Source organism: Gymnogyps californianus, chromosome 27, assembly GCF_018139145.2.
Source record: "Gymnogyps californianus isolate 813 chromosome 27, ASM1813914v2, whole genome shotgun sequence".
Taxonomy (NCBI): domain Eukaryota; kingdom Metazoa; phylum Chordata; class Aves; order Accipitriformes; family Cathartidae; genus Gymnogyps; species Gymnogyps californianus.
Genome location: NC_059497.1, coordinates 4,022,243 through 4,041,654, shown reverse-complemented (window position 1 = coordinate 4,041,654; position 19,412 = coordinate 4,022,243). Strand labels below are relative to the sequence as shown.

General features: G+C 60.2%; 1 protein-coding gene across 5 annotated transcripts in view; it reads left to right on the top strand.

The window, feature by feature from the left end:
* FOXP4 (forkhead box P4) overlaps nt 1-19,412 on the top strand; it is a 40,832-nt gene that overhangs the window by 9,954 nt on the left and 11,466 nt on the right. For 4 of the 5 annotated variants that reach the window (XM_050911496.1, XM_050911497.1, XM_050911493.1 and 1 more), the window contains 5 exons: nt 8,125-8,247; nt 10,258-10,344; nt 16,349-16,496; nt 17,053-17,257; nt 17,534-17,638. In XM_050911496.1, the coding sequence (XP_050767453.1) occupies nt 8,125-8,247; nt 10,258-10,344; nt 16,349-16,496; nt 17,053-17,257; nt 17,534-17,638 (668 nt within the window). The remainder of the gene's footprint in view (nt 1-8,124; nt 8,248-10,257; nt 10,345-16,348; nt 16,497-17,052; nt 17,258-17,533; nt 17,639-19,412) is intronic. The other variant, XM_050911494.1, reaches the window with a different exon arrangement.

Genomic DNA, 19,412 nt, shown 5'->3' with positions numbered 1-19,412 from the left:
GGGGTTTTTGTGGCACTGTCAGGAAAACAGGGCTTTGGGTGGGCGCAGCACCCTTGGGTGGCATCCTGCTCCCGTAGAGGAGGGGGGACCTCCCCTTTGCTCCCCTGCTGCCCTCCTCCCCCAAAGGAAAGGGGCAGAAAATGGGAAGGAAAGGGGCAGAAGAGGGGTGTGAACCTGGAGAGAGGGGGAGGCAGAAAGAAGCAAAGCCCAAGCGATGGAAAGTGACAATTTAAATAGCTGTGCGGAGGGGCTCTCCCTTCAGGCTAATTAAATTTATCGGAGAACAGCAGGTTACCTTATTAGAGCCACGTGGGTTTAATTAACAAAGGAAAGTAATTAGCACAAGCGCTCTCAGAGCTGGAGGTCCTGCCTATGCCAGGCTGAGCCGGCATGGCAGCAGGAGGGTGGCGAGAGCCGGGGCTGGGACGGGCAATCGCCGGCTCCTCTCCCGGCTTGGTGAGCTGTGTGGCCGGGGCATGGCTGAACCTCAGCCGGCAAGCAAGTGCCGTCCTGGTGCTGCCAGTACCGGGGTGGGCTCGCTGGGACTGGGGGAGCCCGAAGCCCCCCGGCTGCCCCACCAGGTTTGGAAGCGGCAGCTGGGTACGAGCAGCGGGAATTAGTCAGGGCTTCTGCGGCACAAACAGGCGGCTTTTTCCAGTGGTGCTCACAGGAAGGAAATGCAGTCACTGCATGGAAAATGTCTGCGAAGCACAAAGGCAGCGAGGGTGAAGTCAGATTCCGGTAACCAGCGCCTCGCTCCCCTCCGTGGGTGCGTGTCCCTGCCTGCACTTCTTCTCCTGCCTGCACTTCTTCTGCCTATCCCTTGCTGCTCCCTCCGCCGCTTCCCCCGGCTGTGATGCACGCGCGCTTCGCTTGCTTGTCGCTTGCTTAACGTCCCGTTCCCCCTTTCTCTGCTGCTTTCTCTCGCCTCCCCTCCCTGCCCATCTGGCCGGCGGCTTTGCCGGAGTGAACTGGATCTGCCTTCCTCTCCCCTCCTCCCTGTTTGCGTTGCAAAAGGACTTGTGAAAGTTGTAGACGTGAGTCAGAAATAGCTCATAACTCAGCAGCGACCGGCCTCTTCCTCCCCCCCCGGCCCCGCCGGCAGCTGGAGTGGGATCTGACCGAGGGGAGATAGAGGATTAAGCAGACTCCTTTGAAAGGAAGTTTATCTAACGGCAGAATGGTGTGGATGAGACTGGCCAGGACGGCTGGAGGAGGAGGAGGAGAAAGGCTGGGTCCCACTGCAGCAGCCCCTGGCTGGGGTGGGAGGGGGGAGCACGGCAGGACCAGGGGGGTTCATTGCAATGCTTGGGAACCGGGGTGCCCTCGGTGTGCCAGCCCAGACCCCCACGGGCTTTGCCTGTGGATGTGCAGCTGCACCGCAGCCGCCCGCGGCTGGGGGCTGGATTTCCACATCGCTTGGGTGTTTTGGGGGTGGGGGGAGAAGCTGTTTCAGTGCCCCCCCCCTCAGCTCCCTGTCAGCCAGCCCCCAGTCCCAGGTGAAGCGAGCAGGAGGGTCCCAGCACCGGCAGAGAGAGCAGGAGCCCCTGCGCCCAGCACCCAACACCCAGGAGCTCTGCAAATTCCCTGTGCTTGCCAACACCATGCACTTGCGTTTGCAGCGAGCAGCTCCCTGCCACCTTGCTGATGGGAACGGGACATTTATGGGGCGTCAAGCCAGCGGGAATATTAACGACGGTCGGCAACGGCGTGCTCTTAAAAACAAACAAGGAGCTGCTGGGCTCAATAGGGATCTTGGGGGGGAGGTTTTTTTGGAGTATATACCCTCTCTCCCCCCAGATGCCTGGAGGTGTGCATGGAGAGCCTCACAGCTGACACTCAAATTACAGCTGCCTCTAAAAAAAAAAAAAAGCCAAAAAAACCCACCCTGAAACATTTTAAAATGGTTTTATTTCTTTGCAACTTTGAAACTATTAGAAACTTGGCAGATGCTTACAAAGTGTTGCATTTGAGGGCTTCTGCTGCAGATGGTCTGCAGGGCGCTCCTCTCCTGCATGAGGCTGGTCAGGAGCAGTGGATCCCCCCTGGGATCCTGCCGGCATGGGGAGATGCTGCCGGTATCCAGTAAAGCCCACGGTACGAGGTGCTGGAGCGTGTTTGGAAAGGCAGCGCCGTGTTTTTGGTGCTGGGGCATTTCTGGCTTGGAGGCACTGCTGAGTCACGGGGTGCCCTCCTTGGGGTCCCTTCCCCAGCTCAGCCCCCGGAGCCGGGGGTCTCCCAGCCTCTGGCGGGAGCAACTTGCTGAGGTTAAAAAGCCTCTGAAATGGGAGAGAGGCTGAAGGGTGCTGAGGGAAGGGGAGAGGAGTTTGGAGCAAACTGCGGGAAATTGCTTTTCTTTTGTCTGCTGCGGCGGGGAGGGCAGCGGAGCGGAAAAGTGTATTTTGTTGATTTGAAACTTGAGTGAAATGGGTAATGAAGACAGATCAATACCAGCCCTTCTGCGTTCCCTCTCCAGGAAAAAATACAGCAGCCCGTCCGTCTTGGCTCGCGCGGCGCTAGATTTTTCCATTTGAACTTGCAGCACCGCCGTCCATCCCCGCTCCCCCCCGCCGTTCCCCCTCCTCCTTCCTGGAGCCCCCGGCTCTGCCAGCCCGTAGCCTCTGCCACCGCCGCCATCCGGCTCCGCTGTCCCCGCCGCTGCCGTGACAGCAGCAACGGCGTTTTGGATTAATGAGGGAGCAAAAGAGTCGCTTCAATCCCTGCAGATTTCATCGGTGTGACGAGCCGTGCCGGCACCCTGTGCCCATGGAGGAGACGTGGCTCCCTGGGGATCCTGCCCGGGTGATGCTCGGGGGCAGCGTCTCACCCCAAGCCACAGCAGGGCAGTGCCATCGAAGGGGCTGCCAGGCAGCAAGCGCTCCAGCCCACCGTCGCCTCTGCCGCGAGCATCCCCCAGCCAGCTCCCTTTCAACTTTTAGCAACTCGCGGCCCAATTATGCACGATTAGTGCCTCCCCAGCAGGGCACACTGCGCTAACGAGGATGCACGTTGGGTTGAACACGCAGGGGATTGATTCCTCCTTTTCTTTGCGTGCAGCTGAACATCAGAGGCTGGTTGTCCTCCACTCAGCTACGCTGGTGCCCCCTCGCCTGCTCGCCCTGTGCTGCTGCCCTCCTCCTGCCACCCCCACCCAGGGCAATTAATCCTTTGGTGCTAAGGCTGTTCAAAGTATTCATAAAATAACCCCGCAGCCTCAAAACCCAGCCTGCAACATGGAGCTAGAGCTCCCTTGCAGATCTGGGTTTGGTTTCTCCTCTGATCCTGGGTAGATTTTGGTCTGTCACCTCTGTCCCATCTTGGTAAGATCCAGACATGCTGTGGTGTGAGTGGAGCGGGGGTAGAGGCTGGGTGGTGTTTGGGTGGCCCTGTGCCACCCATCAAGGCATATATAACCATGGCTGGGGTTACACTGGTGTGAGCGGCATCATTGCCTGGCCCCGGGCGTTTGAAGCTCTTGCAGATGGTCCAAGCCAGCTGAATCTCGGAGCTTGCTCGGGGATGCTGAGCACAGGAGGGGATGCGTGGATGTGCCTACGCGCTTTGGCTGGACTCAAAGTGAAAGGTTTGCTTTTCTCCAGCCGCAGCAGCGAGAAGCGGGTGCTCTGGAGGGGGATTTGCTCATTCCCTGCCCCTAAAACCAGCAGACCTGAACCTGCTCTTGGTGGTCGTTGTTTCCCCCCTTCTGTTCCCGGCTCCCAGCCTCCCTCACCGACCTCCTCGGTTTGTTTCTGTTGGTTTTGGATTTGAAAGGGGTGTTTTAAAAAAAAAAAAAAAAAAAAGAAAAACAGCGCAAACATGTTTGCTGATGTTTCTAATTGGGAGTTAAAACCCGAGATTAGATCAGAGACAAGGATGTGCAGCGCCTTGGGCTCTGCGGGAAGCATCGAACACCCCAGGTAGCTGGCGTGCACCCACCACAGGGAGAGGTTTGCTCATCCCGGCGGCCCCAGAGCCCCCCCAGGTCAGCAGGAACGGGGTGGGGGGGGGACACGAGGTCTGGGCTGTGCCTGCCCTGGCGCGGGAGCTTGGATGTGTGGTTTTAGGTGTGGACCTGGAGATGCTCCTTCCCGTAGCAGCAGTGGCGTGCTGCCCCCGGCTCCCCAGGGACGCGGCGGCTCCTGCGGCAATCTCCCGGCGTGGGTGACGGCGTGGCTGGGAGGTGAAGGTCGGTGCAGGGATGCTTTGAGGCTGAGCAAAGCACGGGCTTGCTCACACGCCCCGGGCTGATGGGGGATGTCCCGGCTCCCGCGCTGTGCCAAGCCAGCTGTCTCGGGGGTCAGGAGGGCGGCCGTCCCTCTGATGGCAGCCCTGCAGCGCTGAGAGCCAAGACCGGCCGTCAGGCCGTGGCTTTCCCCGCTCTGCCTCGTGGCTGGGAGTTGCAATCTGCTTCCCGTAAAAAAAAAAAAAAAAACCAAACCAAAACCAAAAAAACCCCAACCAAAAAAAAAAACCCTAAGAAAAATTTAAATAAAAGCATCGCTCCCCCATCCTGCTGCGTTACGCCCGGCCAAATCCTGTTTCGCTCAGCCGGCTTTGGCAGAGTTGCTCCGTGCTTACGCTGAGCGCCGAGTTTCCCCTGTAATACCCATCTCGTTTTCCACCCGCTGCCTGATGATCTGCGTCCACCCCATCCTCTGGCACAGAGGGATTACAACCGGGACCGCCTGGAAAATCACCCCCTCGAGATCCCACTCGCCGGTTGGAGCTGCAGCGCTGGGGCTTTCTGGGAGGCAGCCGGAGCTGTTAGTAAGCAGTTTTGCGGAGTGGCAGCCGGCCAAGGAGTGAGTCAAACCCTTCCTGACTCGGTGTCTGGCAGATGCCAGCTCGTGACGCATCGGCCGGGGACCAGCCGCTGCTGCGGGGCTGGCTGCTGGGACCTGCTTCCCGAGGGATTTGCTGGGTGCGGTGCGACCACCACATGCGAGGACGGTGCCCGGCTGCTCTGGCGCCTGGGGAGGGACTTTGCTGCCGGGTGGATGCGATGAAGAGGAGGCAGCTGGGCGCAGCTAACCCCTCGTACCCGTCCTGTGCCGCTCTGCTCGGTGCCCTTTGGCTCTCACTTGTGGTGTTGACCGCCGTGACCGCCTGGATCCGAGCTTTTGAGGCGACCGTTGCCTAAAGCGTCCAGGGATGCCAGGCTGGCCTCGTCCCCTGCCGCAAGGAACCTTGCACACTGGCGGTCACCAAGTGCCGTGGCTGCAGGTGAAGGGGCTGAACTGCGCTCCTCGGTGTCCTGGGGGGCCGCGCCGTGCTGTCCCCCTCCCCGTTAGCAGATCAGCTGCCGGTGGGTGCCCCCGCAGGGCTCTCGGCTGGGCTGGGGGTGGACATTTCCATCCCCATCTCATTTTGCCAAGGCAGCAGCTGTCACCGTCCCCGACAGAGGCAGCTGGGGCTGTCACCAGAGCCCGGGGTGGAGAACCGCAGCACTGTGGTTTGCTGTCCTGCGCCGGGGTTGAGCCAGCTGCCGCCGGCAGCGCTGCAGCCTCCCGGCACCCGGCACCAGTGCGTGTGATGAATGGCCACAGCGGGAGCAAAACTTGCTGTAAATGGGAATTTCCCTTCTTACTAAAGAAAGTTCCTGCCCTCCCTGGAAACCTTAGCCGTGAAGGGGACGTTTTCCACGCCGGGGGGAAATTCTTCGTGCGGCTTTGGCATCCGTCAGGGCTCGGGGAGGCGGCGAAGCCCGGATGCCCCTTGTAAGAGCCGGCACCGGTTCGCCCCGTTCACACCTCACCCCCTCGCGAAGCCGCCGCCATTTCCCTGTGTCAGCTCCGCATCTGAGCGTGGAAGAAAAAAAAAAAACATTTAATGCAAACAAAGGTTGTATGAAAATATAATTCTGCTTTTGTTAGCAGCCATCAAACTCTAAAAAGCGTCACTTTTGTTTTCTTGTAACATTGTGAAAACCTCGTGTCGGATCGAGAGCTGGGGCCCTCTCGACTAATCGCCTCTCCTTTGTGTTTTTAGATTATAGGGGCAATTAGTGTTGTCAAAACCTCTGGCAATTCTCTTTGCTCTTGACAGGGTGTCAGTCCGCTGGGCGAGAAATGGAAGGTGTTATAACTCTCTGGTAATTAGGATGCCTCCGATTTGAAAATGCCAGCAAACGTGTACGAGAGGCCGCACAGCAGCGGTGGGGGCGGGGAGGCCGCCCGGATGGGGGATGCGGATGAGCAATTAATTAGGGGCTCTCATTCCGAGCACGTTGCCAGCTGATGAATTGGCAAAGGGAAATTAGCAGGATGCTTAGCTCCCAGCGAGCGGGCGTGCACCCCGCTCACTCTTGTCTTGCTGTCCTCGTGAGCTTCCCTCCTTCCCAGATGTTCGCCGAGGGCTTTGCACAGCTGTCTGTGAGCACCTGACCGCTGAAACAGCAGCTCTTCACCGGTGCTGGTGCCACGGGGGTTGCTTGGGGTTCTCCTGGCTTTCTGTCCGGCGTCGGTGGGTGCCGGAGCCCTCGCAGGGCCTTGCAGCTCTTTGCTGGGGATGCTCTTGCAGCCTCGTGAGCCCTCCACCGCCAGCCAAGCCGGTGCAGTCGAAGGCGCCCCAGCAGCAGCCCTTGGGTGTGAACACGCAGCAATTAATCAATAACTCTGACACGAAGGCAGCCGGGGGGGGGGGGAATTGCCGGCGACAAATGAAACTCGGCCCGCTTGCGACGCCTCCCTCCAGCAAAATGCCTGAGTAAACAGATAAGCCTTTGCAATCTCCCTTGAAGGTCAGCGTGCTCCAACCCGGCCGGACACCCACCACGGATGGGAGGGACTGCACGGGGCCGCCCCTGGGGTCCCATCCCTGCTCTGTGTCCCACTGGGGTGGCTGGAGGTCCAGACTGGGGAATCTGGGCATCGCTGGGGGTCCTGGGCAGGAGGGGCTGGCAGGTACTAGGCTCTCATTTGGACTTTGCCGGGTGCTCTGAAGCTGGTTGCTTTGTTTCTCTGTCCCTCGGTCTCTGAGGTCCTGAGACCCTGGACTCAGGACCCTTGAGATGACTTCTCAAGTCATCTACTTTGGGTCAAAATTGGGTCTTTGGCTTGCACCGGGAGCCTGGCTCGGGCTCTGCTGCATCCCACGTGCCGAGAAGTTGCCTCCTCCTGGGGTCCCCTCGAAGAGCCCAAGGCTGCCAGGCAGGGGCAGGCAGGAGGCTGCTGGTAGCTCACCAGCTCTCCTGCTCCCGACCAGCGGCGGTCATCTGCTTTCCTAGGAAAAGGAAGCATCCAGGAAGGGTTATTAAATTACAGCAGAGCCATAACCCTGCGCAGAGCGTTGGGAAGGGCTTTGGGCTGGTGAGATCGGCAGAGGGCTGGGACAAGGCAGCTCTCAATGGCCATGGTTGGGAAGGCGGCATTGCTCCACCTGGGCAGGACCAGCGGGGCTGGGATCCATCACCGACACCTTCCCCGGCTCTCCGGCGCTTTGCCGTGGGGGTGTGGACCCGTGTTATGATAACCAAAGGCAGGGGTTGGCAGGTTTTCTTCGCCCTCCCTCCACTTGGCATGGTAATTACATGAGTTACTGGTGTCAACTGGAGGTAAAGCTTTGATGTGTCTATGGAAAACCTGGTAACCTCTTCCTCCGTGCTATGCTTTGCAAAGTTATTTGGGTGATCGGTATCTTCCCTGCTTCCCTTGGTGTTTCCCTCCTCCCTGCATCCTCTGGGACCCCGAGGGAAGGAGCAGTGCCCGGCACCTTTCCCGTGCTCGCAGGAGGGGAGGGAGCTGTGGTTTGGAGCTGGCTGCCCACGTGCCACTGGCTCCTCTCGATGCCTAATTCCTCCAGCTAAGTTGCATTTAAAGAAGACCCTGCGGGCAGAGAGCATCCTGCCCTCAGGACGGGGGGAGCTCGTGGTTTAGGAAGCTTCGCCCCGGTTCCAGCTGCACCGCAGGGCATCTCCGTGCCATCGCCATGTCTCCAGCAGTGGCCTCAGCATGCCAGGACAGACTGGTGGCCAAGGGCTTCACCCGAAGGTGACGCAGGGATGAGGGGCATGGAGGATGCCCTGGGAGAGCCTAGGGGCTGGGAGGCACTCGCAGGCTGTTGGCATTTGGGGAGGGTTTTCCAGGGTTGGAATTGGGAGTGGTGACGTGTCCTTCCTCTCCACAGGTCCCTGTGTCCGTGGCCATGATGTCCCCGCAGATGATCACGCCGCAGCAAATGCAGCAGATCCTCTCGCCGCCCCAGCTCCAGGCCCTCCTGCAGCAGCAGCAGGCAATAATGCTGCAACAGGTAGCGTTGGTCCTGGGCTGGCTGTGCATCGGCCAGATCCGGCCAAGCGATTTCGCACTGGTGTCCGTGAATGCTGGAGCTTGTTGGGGGCAGGCAGATGGGTCCTTTCCTTCCAGAGCTCCTGCATTCCCTCCATATTTCCTTGGGGATTCCCAGCGTGTCCAGCGCCGAGGGATGAAAAGAGCTGCGGGTGCTAACGGTGCCGGCAAAGCCGGATGCTGCTACCCTGAGTCAGGGTCTCAAAGCCCAGAAAGCTCCCGCACGAGGGCTGGTTTGGGGCTGGCCGGCTCATGGGGAGAGATGGGTGCCAGGGTGGATGCTCTTGGCTCAGCGGACCCCAAGCAGAGCCCCTGAGGCTGCTGCCCGGGCTTTGGGGCCAGTGCCTGGGTCCAGCTCCAGACCTGAGCATGTGGGTTTGTTTCGCACGGCCCCGCTCAGCTTTTCTGGAGCGCTCCGTCAAATGTAAAACGAACAGGGAGGGAAGAAAAAGGAGGAGAAGAAAAAAAACAAACCTCAACTCCGAAACAGGTCTGCTTGGGTAAACACCTCCCGCCGGCGGGAGGGAGAGAAGGAGAAATCCCACAAGCATCCTCCACACCCTTCCTCCTGCCTCCAGTACCTGTTTACTCCAAACAGGCTGATAAGGATTCAAGGTTGGCCCCAGGGAAAGAACAAAGGGTAAACACTACCCTGGGTGGGTCCTTCTCCAAGCCTCTTTGGAGCCGGATAAAGAAACACGTTTGACTGCAAATTAAACAACCCAGGCCGGAATAGCTCGCATTCTCCACCAGAAGAAAACCAAACATCACACCTCTCACCCCTGACCCAATGTTCCTGCAGCCGCGCTCGACCATGTTGCAGAGACCTGGCTTTGATTGGCTTTCGGGTAAACACCCAGGCTTTCCAAACCTGTTCGCCGACAGAAAAAGCAAAGTTGCTGCTGTCAGCGCTGTCAGGCCCGAGCTGATAAAGGCTTCCCGGCATCCAAAGGGGCATTCCTGAGCCGCCGCCGTCGCCCCTGTGAGGGGGTACGGGCTGGGTGGGAGGGGGCCGCCGGGTCTCGCTGACCTCCCCATGCCTCTGGCCCCCCTCCTGCACACAGCAAATCCATCACCAACAGTTTATTTAGGGGCCGGGGCGAGAGCTGGCGTCAATGCCGGCAGGTCCCGGCGCTGCCTCCTGCAGACTGGGATCCTCTCCGGTGGCTCGTCGTGGGGCCAGGGTGTTTTTCTCTGTTTTACTGGCCCAGCAAAATCCTCTGTTTTGACCGGGGTGCTGCAAGGAGCCGGGTTGCCTGCACTTTCCCGTGGTGCCCGTGAAGGGGGATCTGAGGCCCCGGCGCTCGTGGGGTTGCACCGGTCAGACCAGAGGCTGTGGCTGCTCCTGGCCCCTTCCCAGCTCGGAGCTCCCCAGCTCTCGCAACGCTTGCCAGGGGTGTTTTGGGGTCCTACCATGCCGAAAATGGGGTTTCTGTGCTGCTGAAACTCCGTATTACATGCCAGAGCACCGGGGCCCACTTCTCTCAAAGGGCTCACCCACCTCTTGGTGTTTCATATCCCCCCATCAAATAAATCCCCCCCAGCACAGCTGCAAAATCGCCAGGATACACAGGAATTACTGAGCCGGGGGGTTGTGACCCTTCTCCCTGGGGTCGGGCAAGGCAGAGGCTCCCGGACTGGCCGACGGCAGAAAGCCAGGGCAACCGGTTGGCATTAAAATGAACGGCAGGTTTGGCATTGGTGGTGTTTGGGGATTTTGCTTGCTGTGGGGATCCACAGCCCTTAGGAGCGTGTGCCCAAGGTTTCTTCTGCAGCCGTGACTCCTTTGGCGGGTGCTTTTCCTCTTAACCCGCAGCCAAGAGCCTGCCCTGACGACATGGTGCCAGGAGCTGGTATGGCTGTGGCAAAGCCCGGTGCTGGGCCACGGGGTAGTGCCAGGCAGGGAGATGCGAATGTGGTGTTTCTGCTGCTAATCTGGGCTGCTCTCTCCCCTCCCATCCCTCCCTCCCAGTTGCAGGAATACTACAAGAAGCAACAGGAGCAGCTTCACCTGCAGCTATTGACACAGCAGCAAGCCGGAAAGCAGCAACCCAAAGAGGTGAGCTCACGCAGATGGGTTCTGGGCCATCAGATCTGGCAGCAAATAAAAGGGGGACCAGCACAAAACAAGGTGTGTGGGAATCCTAGCACCCAGGGTAGCCCGCTGGGAGCCAGCAGGGATGGGACACGGGGGCATCCTGCTCCTGGGGGGTGCTGGGGCAGCCGGTCTGGGCGCTGGGAGTTCCTCCTCCTCCTCCTCCTCCCTATCTGCGGTCTGGCACATGCACCGAGCTGCATCGTTCTCAGCGTTGCGTTCTTGTCGGCGCATCTAGAAACTATGGGGTGGGTGTGGGGAGCGGTGAAGTCAGCGGGTGTGGGCTGGCAGCTCCGGCAGAGCCGCCGGACCCTCCCCGGCAGGAGGGACAGGTCACTGCCCCCCGGCACAGAGCGAGGGCTCCCCAAAGCCTCCTCGCGGTGCGGTGGGGGCAGAGGAGGCTCGGCTCAGCCCTTGCCTGATGTGATGTGCTGGCCCTGCCAGGCTCTCGGCACGGCTCGGGTCAGGCAGCCCAGTCCTGATTGAGCTGGCACGGCAGCACCCTAGCAAGTAGGCAGGCAGGGCTGGTCAGGTGGGAACCCAAACCAGGGCTTTTCCTGCCAGGAAAAGCGGTTCTGCAAAACCCAAGCGCTGCGTGAAATAGCAGCGATGCCGGCAAAGGGCTTTTCCAATGGGAGACGCTCAGGCAGGGGATGCTGTCAGCCCCCCGTGACCAGGTTGGCAGCGGTGGGCCCTTTGCTGGGGAGGTGGTTGCCTGGCAGAGAAGTGTTTATGCCGGTGTGATTGCATCCATCTTGTATAACTCCCTTGACACAACACGTTTTGCTGTCCTTTTCTGTAGTAATGCACTGCGAGGCGTTGTGGCTGTATCAGCAATGCTCAGTTTTGGGGATGTGCTGGTCGTACGGAGGCTGGGGGTTGACCCTGACCGGCAGCGGGCAGACAGCACCGCTCTCTTCCTTTTTCTTATATATTTTTGGCCCTCTCTCTTCCTAGATCGGTGCACATGGTACCACGTGGGGGTATTTTGCGTTGCGTGTGCTGCTGTATGTCTAGCATCACTGCCCTCTCTATCGGGCATCCTTCCTTAGGCTCCCAGTACAGAGGGACGTGGAGCTGAGCCGCTCAGTCCCTGTCTCCGGCCGAGCATCAGTAGCAACTAGCGGAATGGGGTGCTGGGGCTGTTCATTGCAATCACCGCTCCTGACATCCAACACCCTGATTTACACTCATCAATTCTCACCACTTAAAAATTCAGCTTTCTTTTGAGGAAGAAAGCATTTAAGCCCAGATTGCGCATCGGGCTGGCTGCAGCGGGGGCTTGACGGCAAAGCACACACTGGTGCTGGGGGAATAGGGCAGCTCGAGCGGCTCGGGGTCGGACCAGCACCCTCTTGAGCCTTCAATAGACTTTGACCCGGGCTTTCATTGCGGGATGTTGGCGTATTTACGCAGCGTGCGCGGGGTCAGGCTTTATCGGAGCCATCTCCAGGAGCTGGAGTAGCTGCTCGTGCTCCAGGAATGGGGGAGGCATAAATCTGAGCTTCCTCAAGGACTTTCCTCTTGGCCGTGGCGATGTTATATTGCAGCAACGAACAGGGATATAATTAAGCTCTAACAAAGGGCTTGCTTAGCAGGCTCCTGGTTTAAAAAGCGCCCGTTAACTTTTAATTAAATGGTACAGAGGAGATGAGAAATTTATCCGCTAAGAAAGTCTGAGTGGCTGGCGGGGGGAAGGGGCATTAGATGCTGCTGAAGGGGTGCGTGTCCAGCTCCCAGCAGCATCACCACCCCATGGCCGGGAAGAACAGCGAGGGCGTCCCCACGAGTGGATGTCATAGTGTTTCCCCTCCCCAAAACCCCCGGCTGGGCTTTGTGGGGTCGGCTTCACGCCGTGAATTTGGGCAGCTGCTATTAATAAAGCCTGCGTTCGGCAGCAGCGCTTGCCTGCCGGGAACGGCGATGCCGTTGCTTCCCCCGACGGCGTGGGGAATAGCTGGCGTGTCTGGGATGCCGCCGCAGAGCCGCTCTTGGCCAGCATCGGCTCCTTCATGGAAATCCATGGCGGTATTTAATTATGGCCCCGCTGCAAGGTTTGTAAACCGAGTGCCTTCTGCTTTCCCTCTGCTTCATTTCAAGGACTTGCCTCGGTGTAATTGTAAGTCAGCGGCTCGTCTGCGAGCGTGGAGGGGGATCAGCAGGTGGGAACGGCTTTGTGCCGCCGCCGCGCCGGGGAAGGTGCCAGGAGCAGGTAGCAGCATCTCATGGACGAGCGGCTCAGATCTCCCCAGGAGGAGCGGCGCTGCTGGAGGTCCCCCAGCGGGCGCGGGGAAGGGGAGAACAGGAAAAGAGGGAGCGCGGAGGATGGAAACGTGTCGGAAGAGCCTGTCGGCAGCATCCTGTCCCAGAGGATGCGGGGGGGGTGCTTTGTGTCCGCGGTCTGCGAGGAGCTGCGCCGCAGCAGGGGGGCACGAGGAAGGGGCCGAGCAAGACAACTGATCCATGCATCCCACTGGGATGGGGCTGAGCTGCAGCACATCCCAGCCCATCCCAGAGCGTTTTTCTGCATTAGGGTGTAAGGGCGAACCCCCAGCATCATCCTGGGCACAGGGGGAGCGAGGAGGTGTCGGGGAAGCAAGGAGCTGCGGCGCAGGGCTGGGACGGCTCCGGGCAGCCCCTCACCCTCGTGGCAAGAGGCAGCGAAGCCGGTGTCTGCCATCCCGCTCTTTCCCTGGGCGCTTTGCCTCTCCAAGCCCAGCTGCTGCAAGCGGCATCTGGGTGCAGAGACCCCAATATCCCCTGGGGGCAAGGCCAGTGGGTCTCCGTGTGACCCCTAAAGCTGCCAGGGGTGGGGGAGTGTTTGTCCCTCTCCTGAGTCTGGCGGGGCAGGGGAGGGGGGCGGCGAGGGGGGCCTGCCTGCTGCCTAACCTCGGTGTCAGCTTAATGAACTGCTCCTGTCAGTCCCGCGTGTCACGCCGAAACTCCTCCTGATGTGCTCATAAATCAAAGTGACGGCGGCTCTTACCCCGGTAGCTGCACCCAGTCATCTGCGTCTAATGTACGCCGAGCGCAGGCGAAGCTCCGGACCCCGAGCCCCCGCGTTGGGACGGGAGGCAGGACTGGGATGGGGGGGGGTGGGGGCCAAATGCAGGATCTGGCCCTAACACAGAGCAAGCTCCTCCAGTGGGTGCTGGGGGGTCCCCTCTGGGATGGACTCAGCCAGCATTTGCCGGGCTGGGGCTTGCCGAGGGGAGAGGAGCTGAGCGAAGCTCGTGGGGTGATGGCTGGGGCGAGAGGTTTTCAATAAGGCTGGGGCTGTAATTCAGGCTCTCACCACCCTGTGTTCTCCAGGGCAAACTCTTGACTCAGAGCCCCCGGGCTGGTGGGTGCTCTTGGGTGGGTCTGCACGTGGGTGCACCTCTTCCTCTTCACCCATCGCACTCGGTGGTTTTGAGCCCGTGCAGTTTGTTGGCTCTGTGGTGCAGTGGTGGCTCCCTAGGGACTGGCAAATTGGCTTCCCCAGAGAGAAGTGGTCCTTGTTTTTACTTAGCCCAGGCGTTTGTGCATCCGTCAGGAATCAGGACTCCTATTCCCAGGGTTGGTCCCTGTGTTCGTGGTCTGGTGAAGCTGGAAGGATGCACACATGGATTTGAAGCACGTGAAGGTGCAGGTTCAACGTGGACAGCATCGTCCCTGCCAGAACCACACATGGGTCGGGGCTGCCCGGTCCCCCGGGAGCTCGGGGTGGGTCTGACTCTGCCGGCCGCAGCTCTGGTGAGGCCAGGTCGGGAGAGCCCAGCCGGGCTACGAGGTGCAGGCGACGTGCCCCGGGGATCCTCATGACTTCATCCGCTCCCAATTTCCTCCTGCTCCGCAGCCTGGAAGTGCCGTGAATGAGGCTGTGTTTGCACGGAGCCCGGGCTTGCCCCGGGGCCCCCGGCAAGGGCGGTGGCGGAGCCAGGAAGAGGAGGAGAAGCCCATCCCATCTCATCCCATCCTGGTTCCAGTTTCTAACCAAGGCAAGGACATGCGTGTCCGTCCCACGCGGTGGCAGAGCTTCCCCTCGCAGGGGACAGGGACACCATGGGGGACAGCGCTGCCTCTGTTAAGGCCCTTGGGCGCACAGCCTGGTCCTGCCTTTTTCCCTCCATCGTGGTCCTACAGGGCCACCAACTGCTCCGGTCCCGTGGCCTGAAGCCCTCCTGGCTCAGCGCCTTGCTCAGGAGCGAGGGCGAGCACGGGGATTTCTCTTTGCTGAGCAGAAATTGCTTTGATTTATGCCTTTATCTTCAAGCGTCAGAGGTGCAGGACTAAGGCAAAGCCAGAGAGGATCCAGACCTGACTCTGGGGGGACAATTCTGCCATGGCCAAGAGGTGGACAGGACAGGGAGGAGTCCGCACATCCCTCTGAGGCTGAGAAACCAGATTTAAACTCTCTCCGTGCCCTTCACAGGACTCGCAGTCATGCCTTACGTTGCAGACCATGGGGATTTTGCAGGGCAGCGCCTGGAGCCCGTCCTTGCCCTCCGTTTCACAAAGACATGGCCGAGCATCAGCAGCATCTGCAGGGGACAGCCTGTATCTCGCGGTGCCCGGGGTGCTGCTTCGGGTACAGCAGCACCTGCTGATTCAAAAATAAGCCATGAACTGGGTTTGCCATGGAGAGTCTGTCTGCTGTTCCCTGTTGAGCAGAGCACGAGGTGCAGCCTCGGGGATCATCGAGAGAGCGAGGTGGGGCTGTGCCAGGTCCCTGGGATTCCCGGTGCACCGGGGGCCTGAATCCCCGCGATGCTCAGACCCAGCCAGAAGATAAAAAAAAGGACATTTCCTATTGCAAAGCTCTCGCACTCATCAGCAGGAACACGGACATGAAAATATTTCTTTTTGGGCCAAGCAATGGGGCTGCAAAGTGCCCCCACCCACGAGTGCAGCGAGATCGGGGCAAGCGCCTTAGCATGGGCTTGGCCGGTGTTCTCCGCTGAGGCGAGGGCTTGCTCTGCCGAGAGGGGCCCCGGCACTTTTCTTGCTGAGGATAACAAACCTGCCACGGAGGGGCCGGGCTGCTGCTGGGGCTGGTCGGCGCGGCACAGCCGGCTCGCACTGCCTGCCAGCCCGGCTTCTCGCAACCTGCAAACAACGTCTGCGCAAACAAGAGGGGTTCAAGGGGTTACAGAGACGCCTGCCCCGCTAATGAGGCTGGGCAGGCCCGGGGCAGCTCCCCTTTCGTGGCCGGCTTGGATTAGCAGCTGCCTGTCCCCATGCCTAATTGAATTCTCTCCCCTTCAGTTAATTCTCATGGATTTCTTGGTGCTTCCCCAGGGACTTGTCCTGCCTAACTAGTTTAGGGCCAACTACGCCGGTCAGAGTGCGGCCAGCTCCTGGGGATGGGTGGGAGAGTCACCTACCTGGGGGATGCTCATGGACAGGGTCAGGGCACTGGTACTGGTGCTGGACATCTTCTCCCCCGCAGACAGTTGTTTTCTGCCCCCCACCAAGAACGGGCTCGTAATGGTAATTTTTGGCAAATAGGGACCATTTCCCTGCTTAAAGGAGTGTCCTGTGCATCCCGGATGCCTTTTGGGTCCTGGGAGCCCCCTTTCCTTTGGTGATGCTCGGTGCCTGCGGGAGCTCGCCCTGCGGCTGAGCCTCCCTGCATGGGACCCCACGGCTCGGGTTTGCGGGTTTGCCCGTGTTGCAGGCAGAGCTGGGTCTCTGCTCTGAGCAAGCCCCCGGCTCTTAACGCTCCCTCTCTTTTCACCGCTTTATTTTTCCCTTCCCCTTTCCTTTTCTTCCCCTCCTCTTCCGATAGATCAAAGCCTCCGTCCGGCTCAGCCGCAAGCTGAGCAGGCCCAGCGGCCCAGCAGCAGGACGGAAGCACGCACGGCCGCGGTACCGCCGCCGCGGGCATCCCTCGCTGCCGCCGCCGGGCCCCTGCCTCCCCTGCGAGGCTTTTGCTGCAAGGCTGGAAAATAACGTGCTTTGATTTCTCCCTTTTGTCTCCCGGCAGCCGTTAGGGAACAAGCAGCTGGCCTTCCAGCAGCAGCTCCTGCAGATGCAGCAGCTCCAGCAGCAGCACCTGTTAAACCTGCAGCGCCAGGGGCTGGTGAGCCTCCCGCCGGGGCAGGGCACCGTGCCCCTGCAGACCCTGCCCCAAGGTAAGGACCCCTGCCCGGGGTGGGGAGTGCATTTGGGGGGCCCCCGGGGACTGCAGCTTCTCCCTGCTCTGGGTTGAGGGAGGGCTGGGCAGGGGGCTGGGGCGTTGCTTTTCCTAATGTGCCCGTCTAAAGTTTGGGACCTGATTGCATTAATGGCCGGAGCAGCTTGGGAGAGTTTGAGCTGGGTTGTGTGCAGGATTGGGCTCCCGGCTTCTTCTTGCAGGGGGGTGCCAGGGTGCGGGGAGCCGGGGTCTCCTCCCCTCCGGGGGTGGCTCTGCGGAGCTCCCTGGGTGCTGCAGGCAGCTTGTTTTGGGCTTCCCAATGGGGCTGTGCAGCCTCTCCTCCCCGGCTGCCAGCACAGAGCGCTGTGCCCAGCTTCGGGTGATGATTTCCCAGTGCACGGTCCATGCTGGGCTGCCTGAGCTTCAGAGAGCCAAGCTGTGCTGGCCGGGCAGGGAGGGAGCCCGTGGGGTCCTGAGCCAGCCTGGTGCATGGGTGCCAGTGGGTGCTGCTCCTTCTCCCTGCTGACGGCGGGCGCTTTCTCCCCACGCCGTAGCTGTGTGCCCCTCGGACCTCCAGCAGCTCTGGAAGGAGGTCACGGCTGCCCAGCCCGTCGAGGACAGCATTAAGCAAGAAGGTCTCGACCTCACCACCAACACCTCCAACTCTACCTCGTTTTCGGCCGCCAAGGTCTCGCCTCCCATTTCCCATCACCCTCTGCCCAATGGACAGAGCACCATGCACACGCCGAGAAGGGACAGGTAGAGCTGGGTCGGGCCCTGGTGCTTTGTGTTTTTACCCCCGGAGAGGTGGAAGGGGCTGGGATCTGTCACCCACGGGGCTGGCAACAGGGTTGGGGGGTTTCTGCCTACCCCATAAACAAGTCCTCTCGCTGTTTTGCTGTACCCATGTGCCCATGGAGGACAGAGAGCCATTGCTGTGGGGTCTCCCGTGGGTCCCCGAGGGCTGGCCCAGTGCGTGGGAACGCTGGAGCATCATGGCTGCCCTGTCTGACGGTCCCTTTCTCTCTTCTGCAGCTCTTCCCATGAAGAGACCCCCGGCTCCCACCCGCTCTACGGCCACGGAGAGTGCAAGTGGCCCGGCTGCGAAACCCTCTGTGAGGACTTGGGACAGTTTGTCAAGTAAGTGCTCTGCTTTTTGGGGGAGGTTTTCCCCGAGGAGAGGAGAGCCTGCGCTCTCAGGCCGGGACAGCATGGGGCTGGCGGAGGGGGAGACCCTGGAAATAGGTCCAGACATCTCAAAGTCTGTCTGCCCAGAGCTGGGGCGGGCCCCATGTGAAAGGAGAAAACACACCAGGGATTGCTGCTAGAGGAGAAGAGACCCAGTGCAGCGGGCAGGAGCGGGCAGGCGCAGGCAGCAGGCGAGGGGAGTTTGCAGCTCCCCTCCTGGGGGGCGAGAGGAGAGGAGGAAGCAGATGGCGGCGCGGCAGCCCGCTGACACTGCTTGTGGGCTCCGGCGCTGACTGATTAACTCCGCTGTCGAAGAGCCCTCTGCTAGCGTCAGGGTCAAACAAATTGTTTTCACGCTTCGTCAGAGGTTTACTTAATTAGTTCATTTGCAATTAGATCTCTTTGTAGCCGGGATTTTTAGCAAAGACATCAGAAGGAACTGACGGGCTTGCTTGCTCCTTCCCCCCCGCCTCTCCGGCTGTCTGCTTGGCACGGCAGCCGAGACACACCGGTGCGCACTTTGCTCTCCATCGGCGAGATTTTGGGTTTTTACAGACTGATCCCATCCGCTGCCATGCACTTGGGGCTGGCTCCGGTGGGAGCACCCCTTGGACCCCACCAGCCTTCTCATTCCCAGGGAAGGAGCTGGGCAGAGGCCTTGCACAGGAGGATGAGGAGGTGCGAAGGCAGCCTGGGGAGGCTGGGGGAGCATTGCCTGGTGGCGACTGAGTGAGTGAATGAGTCAGGCTCCTGCATCCTCCTTCCTCTGCCTCTGACTCATGAGGTGAACCTAGATAAGGCATCTCCTCCTGCCTCTCCGGGCATGTTTACATGGCACAGGGCAGATAAGCAAGCTCCGGTTGGGAAGCTGGAGCTGGGGTTGGCAGGGGATGGCCGGGGCTGGGTCGTGGTTCCAGCAGAGCCTTGTTGTGCTGGCCGGGGCTGTAGTGTCCCTGCGCCCTGCGTCGCACGTGCCTGCCCCCCTAAGCACACCGAGTGCTTGCAGGAGCAAGCTTCCCGAGGGGCAGCCTCCCCGACAGCACCAGTGAAGTTTTTCTGTCCCCTCTCTGCCAACGTGAGCACGGGTCAGGGTATGGGACAGACAGACGGAAAACTTCCAGCTCCCGAAGGCTGAGCCCAGCTGCAGCATGGATCTTGCTTTGGGTCCGGGCACCGGCTTCAAGCCGCCTCTGAGCATCATCTCTATGGAGTAGCTCGGAAAGCCTCAGCATTGGGGTGGAAAGGGGCAGCATGTCCTTTGAGCAGTGGTTTATAAAAGCCTGTGAGGGTCAGTGGGAGACGTCTCCGTTCCTGCTCAGCACAGCCTAGGCTCTCAATAGCTTTTTCCCTGGAGAAACAGCCGTGCTCTTGGTCTGCCGTGTGGGGAGAGGAGCAGCGGCTCGGTCCGGCTGCAGCCCTGTGGAGTGGGGCTGAGACACCGGCGGGGTTTGCTCACATACAGGCTTGGCAGCTGGTCCCAGTTACCTAACTTGTTTTTGCAAGTTGGGGCTGGAAGTCTCTTGCAAACAGCCGGGTGAGACTCTCGCTGTCTTCCGCATCTGGACCAAGGTTAGACGCTCCTGAGGCACCTTCTCCTGGGATGTCTCAGTCTTGGTCCTGGAAAGCATTGGCCCATGGCCCTGGGACACCTGTGTGTTTCCCAGCATCAGATGCCACCTTTCGGGGCGTTCCGGGGGTGGCCTTGGTACAGTTTGCCCTTCCGCCC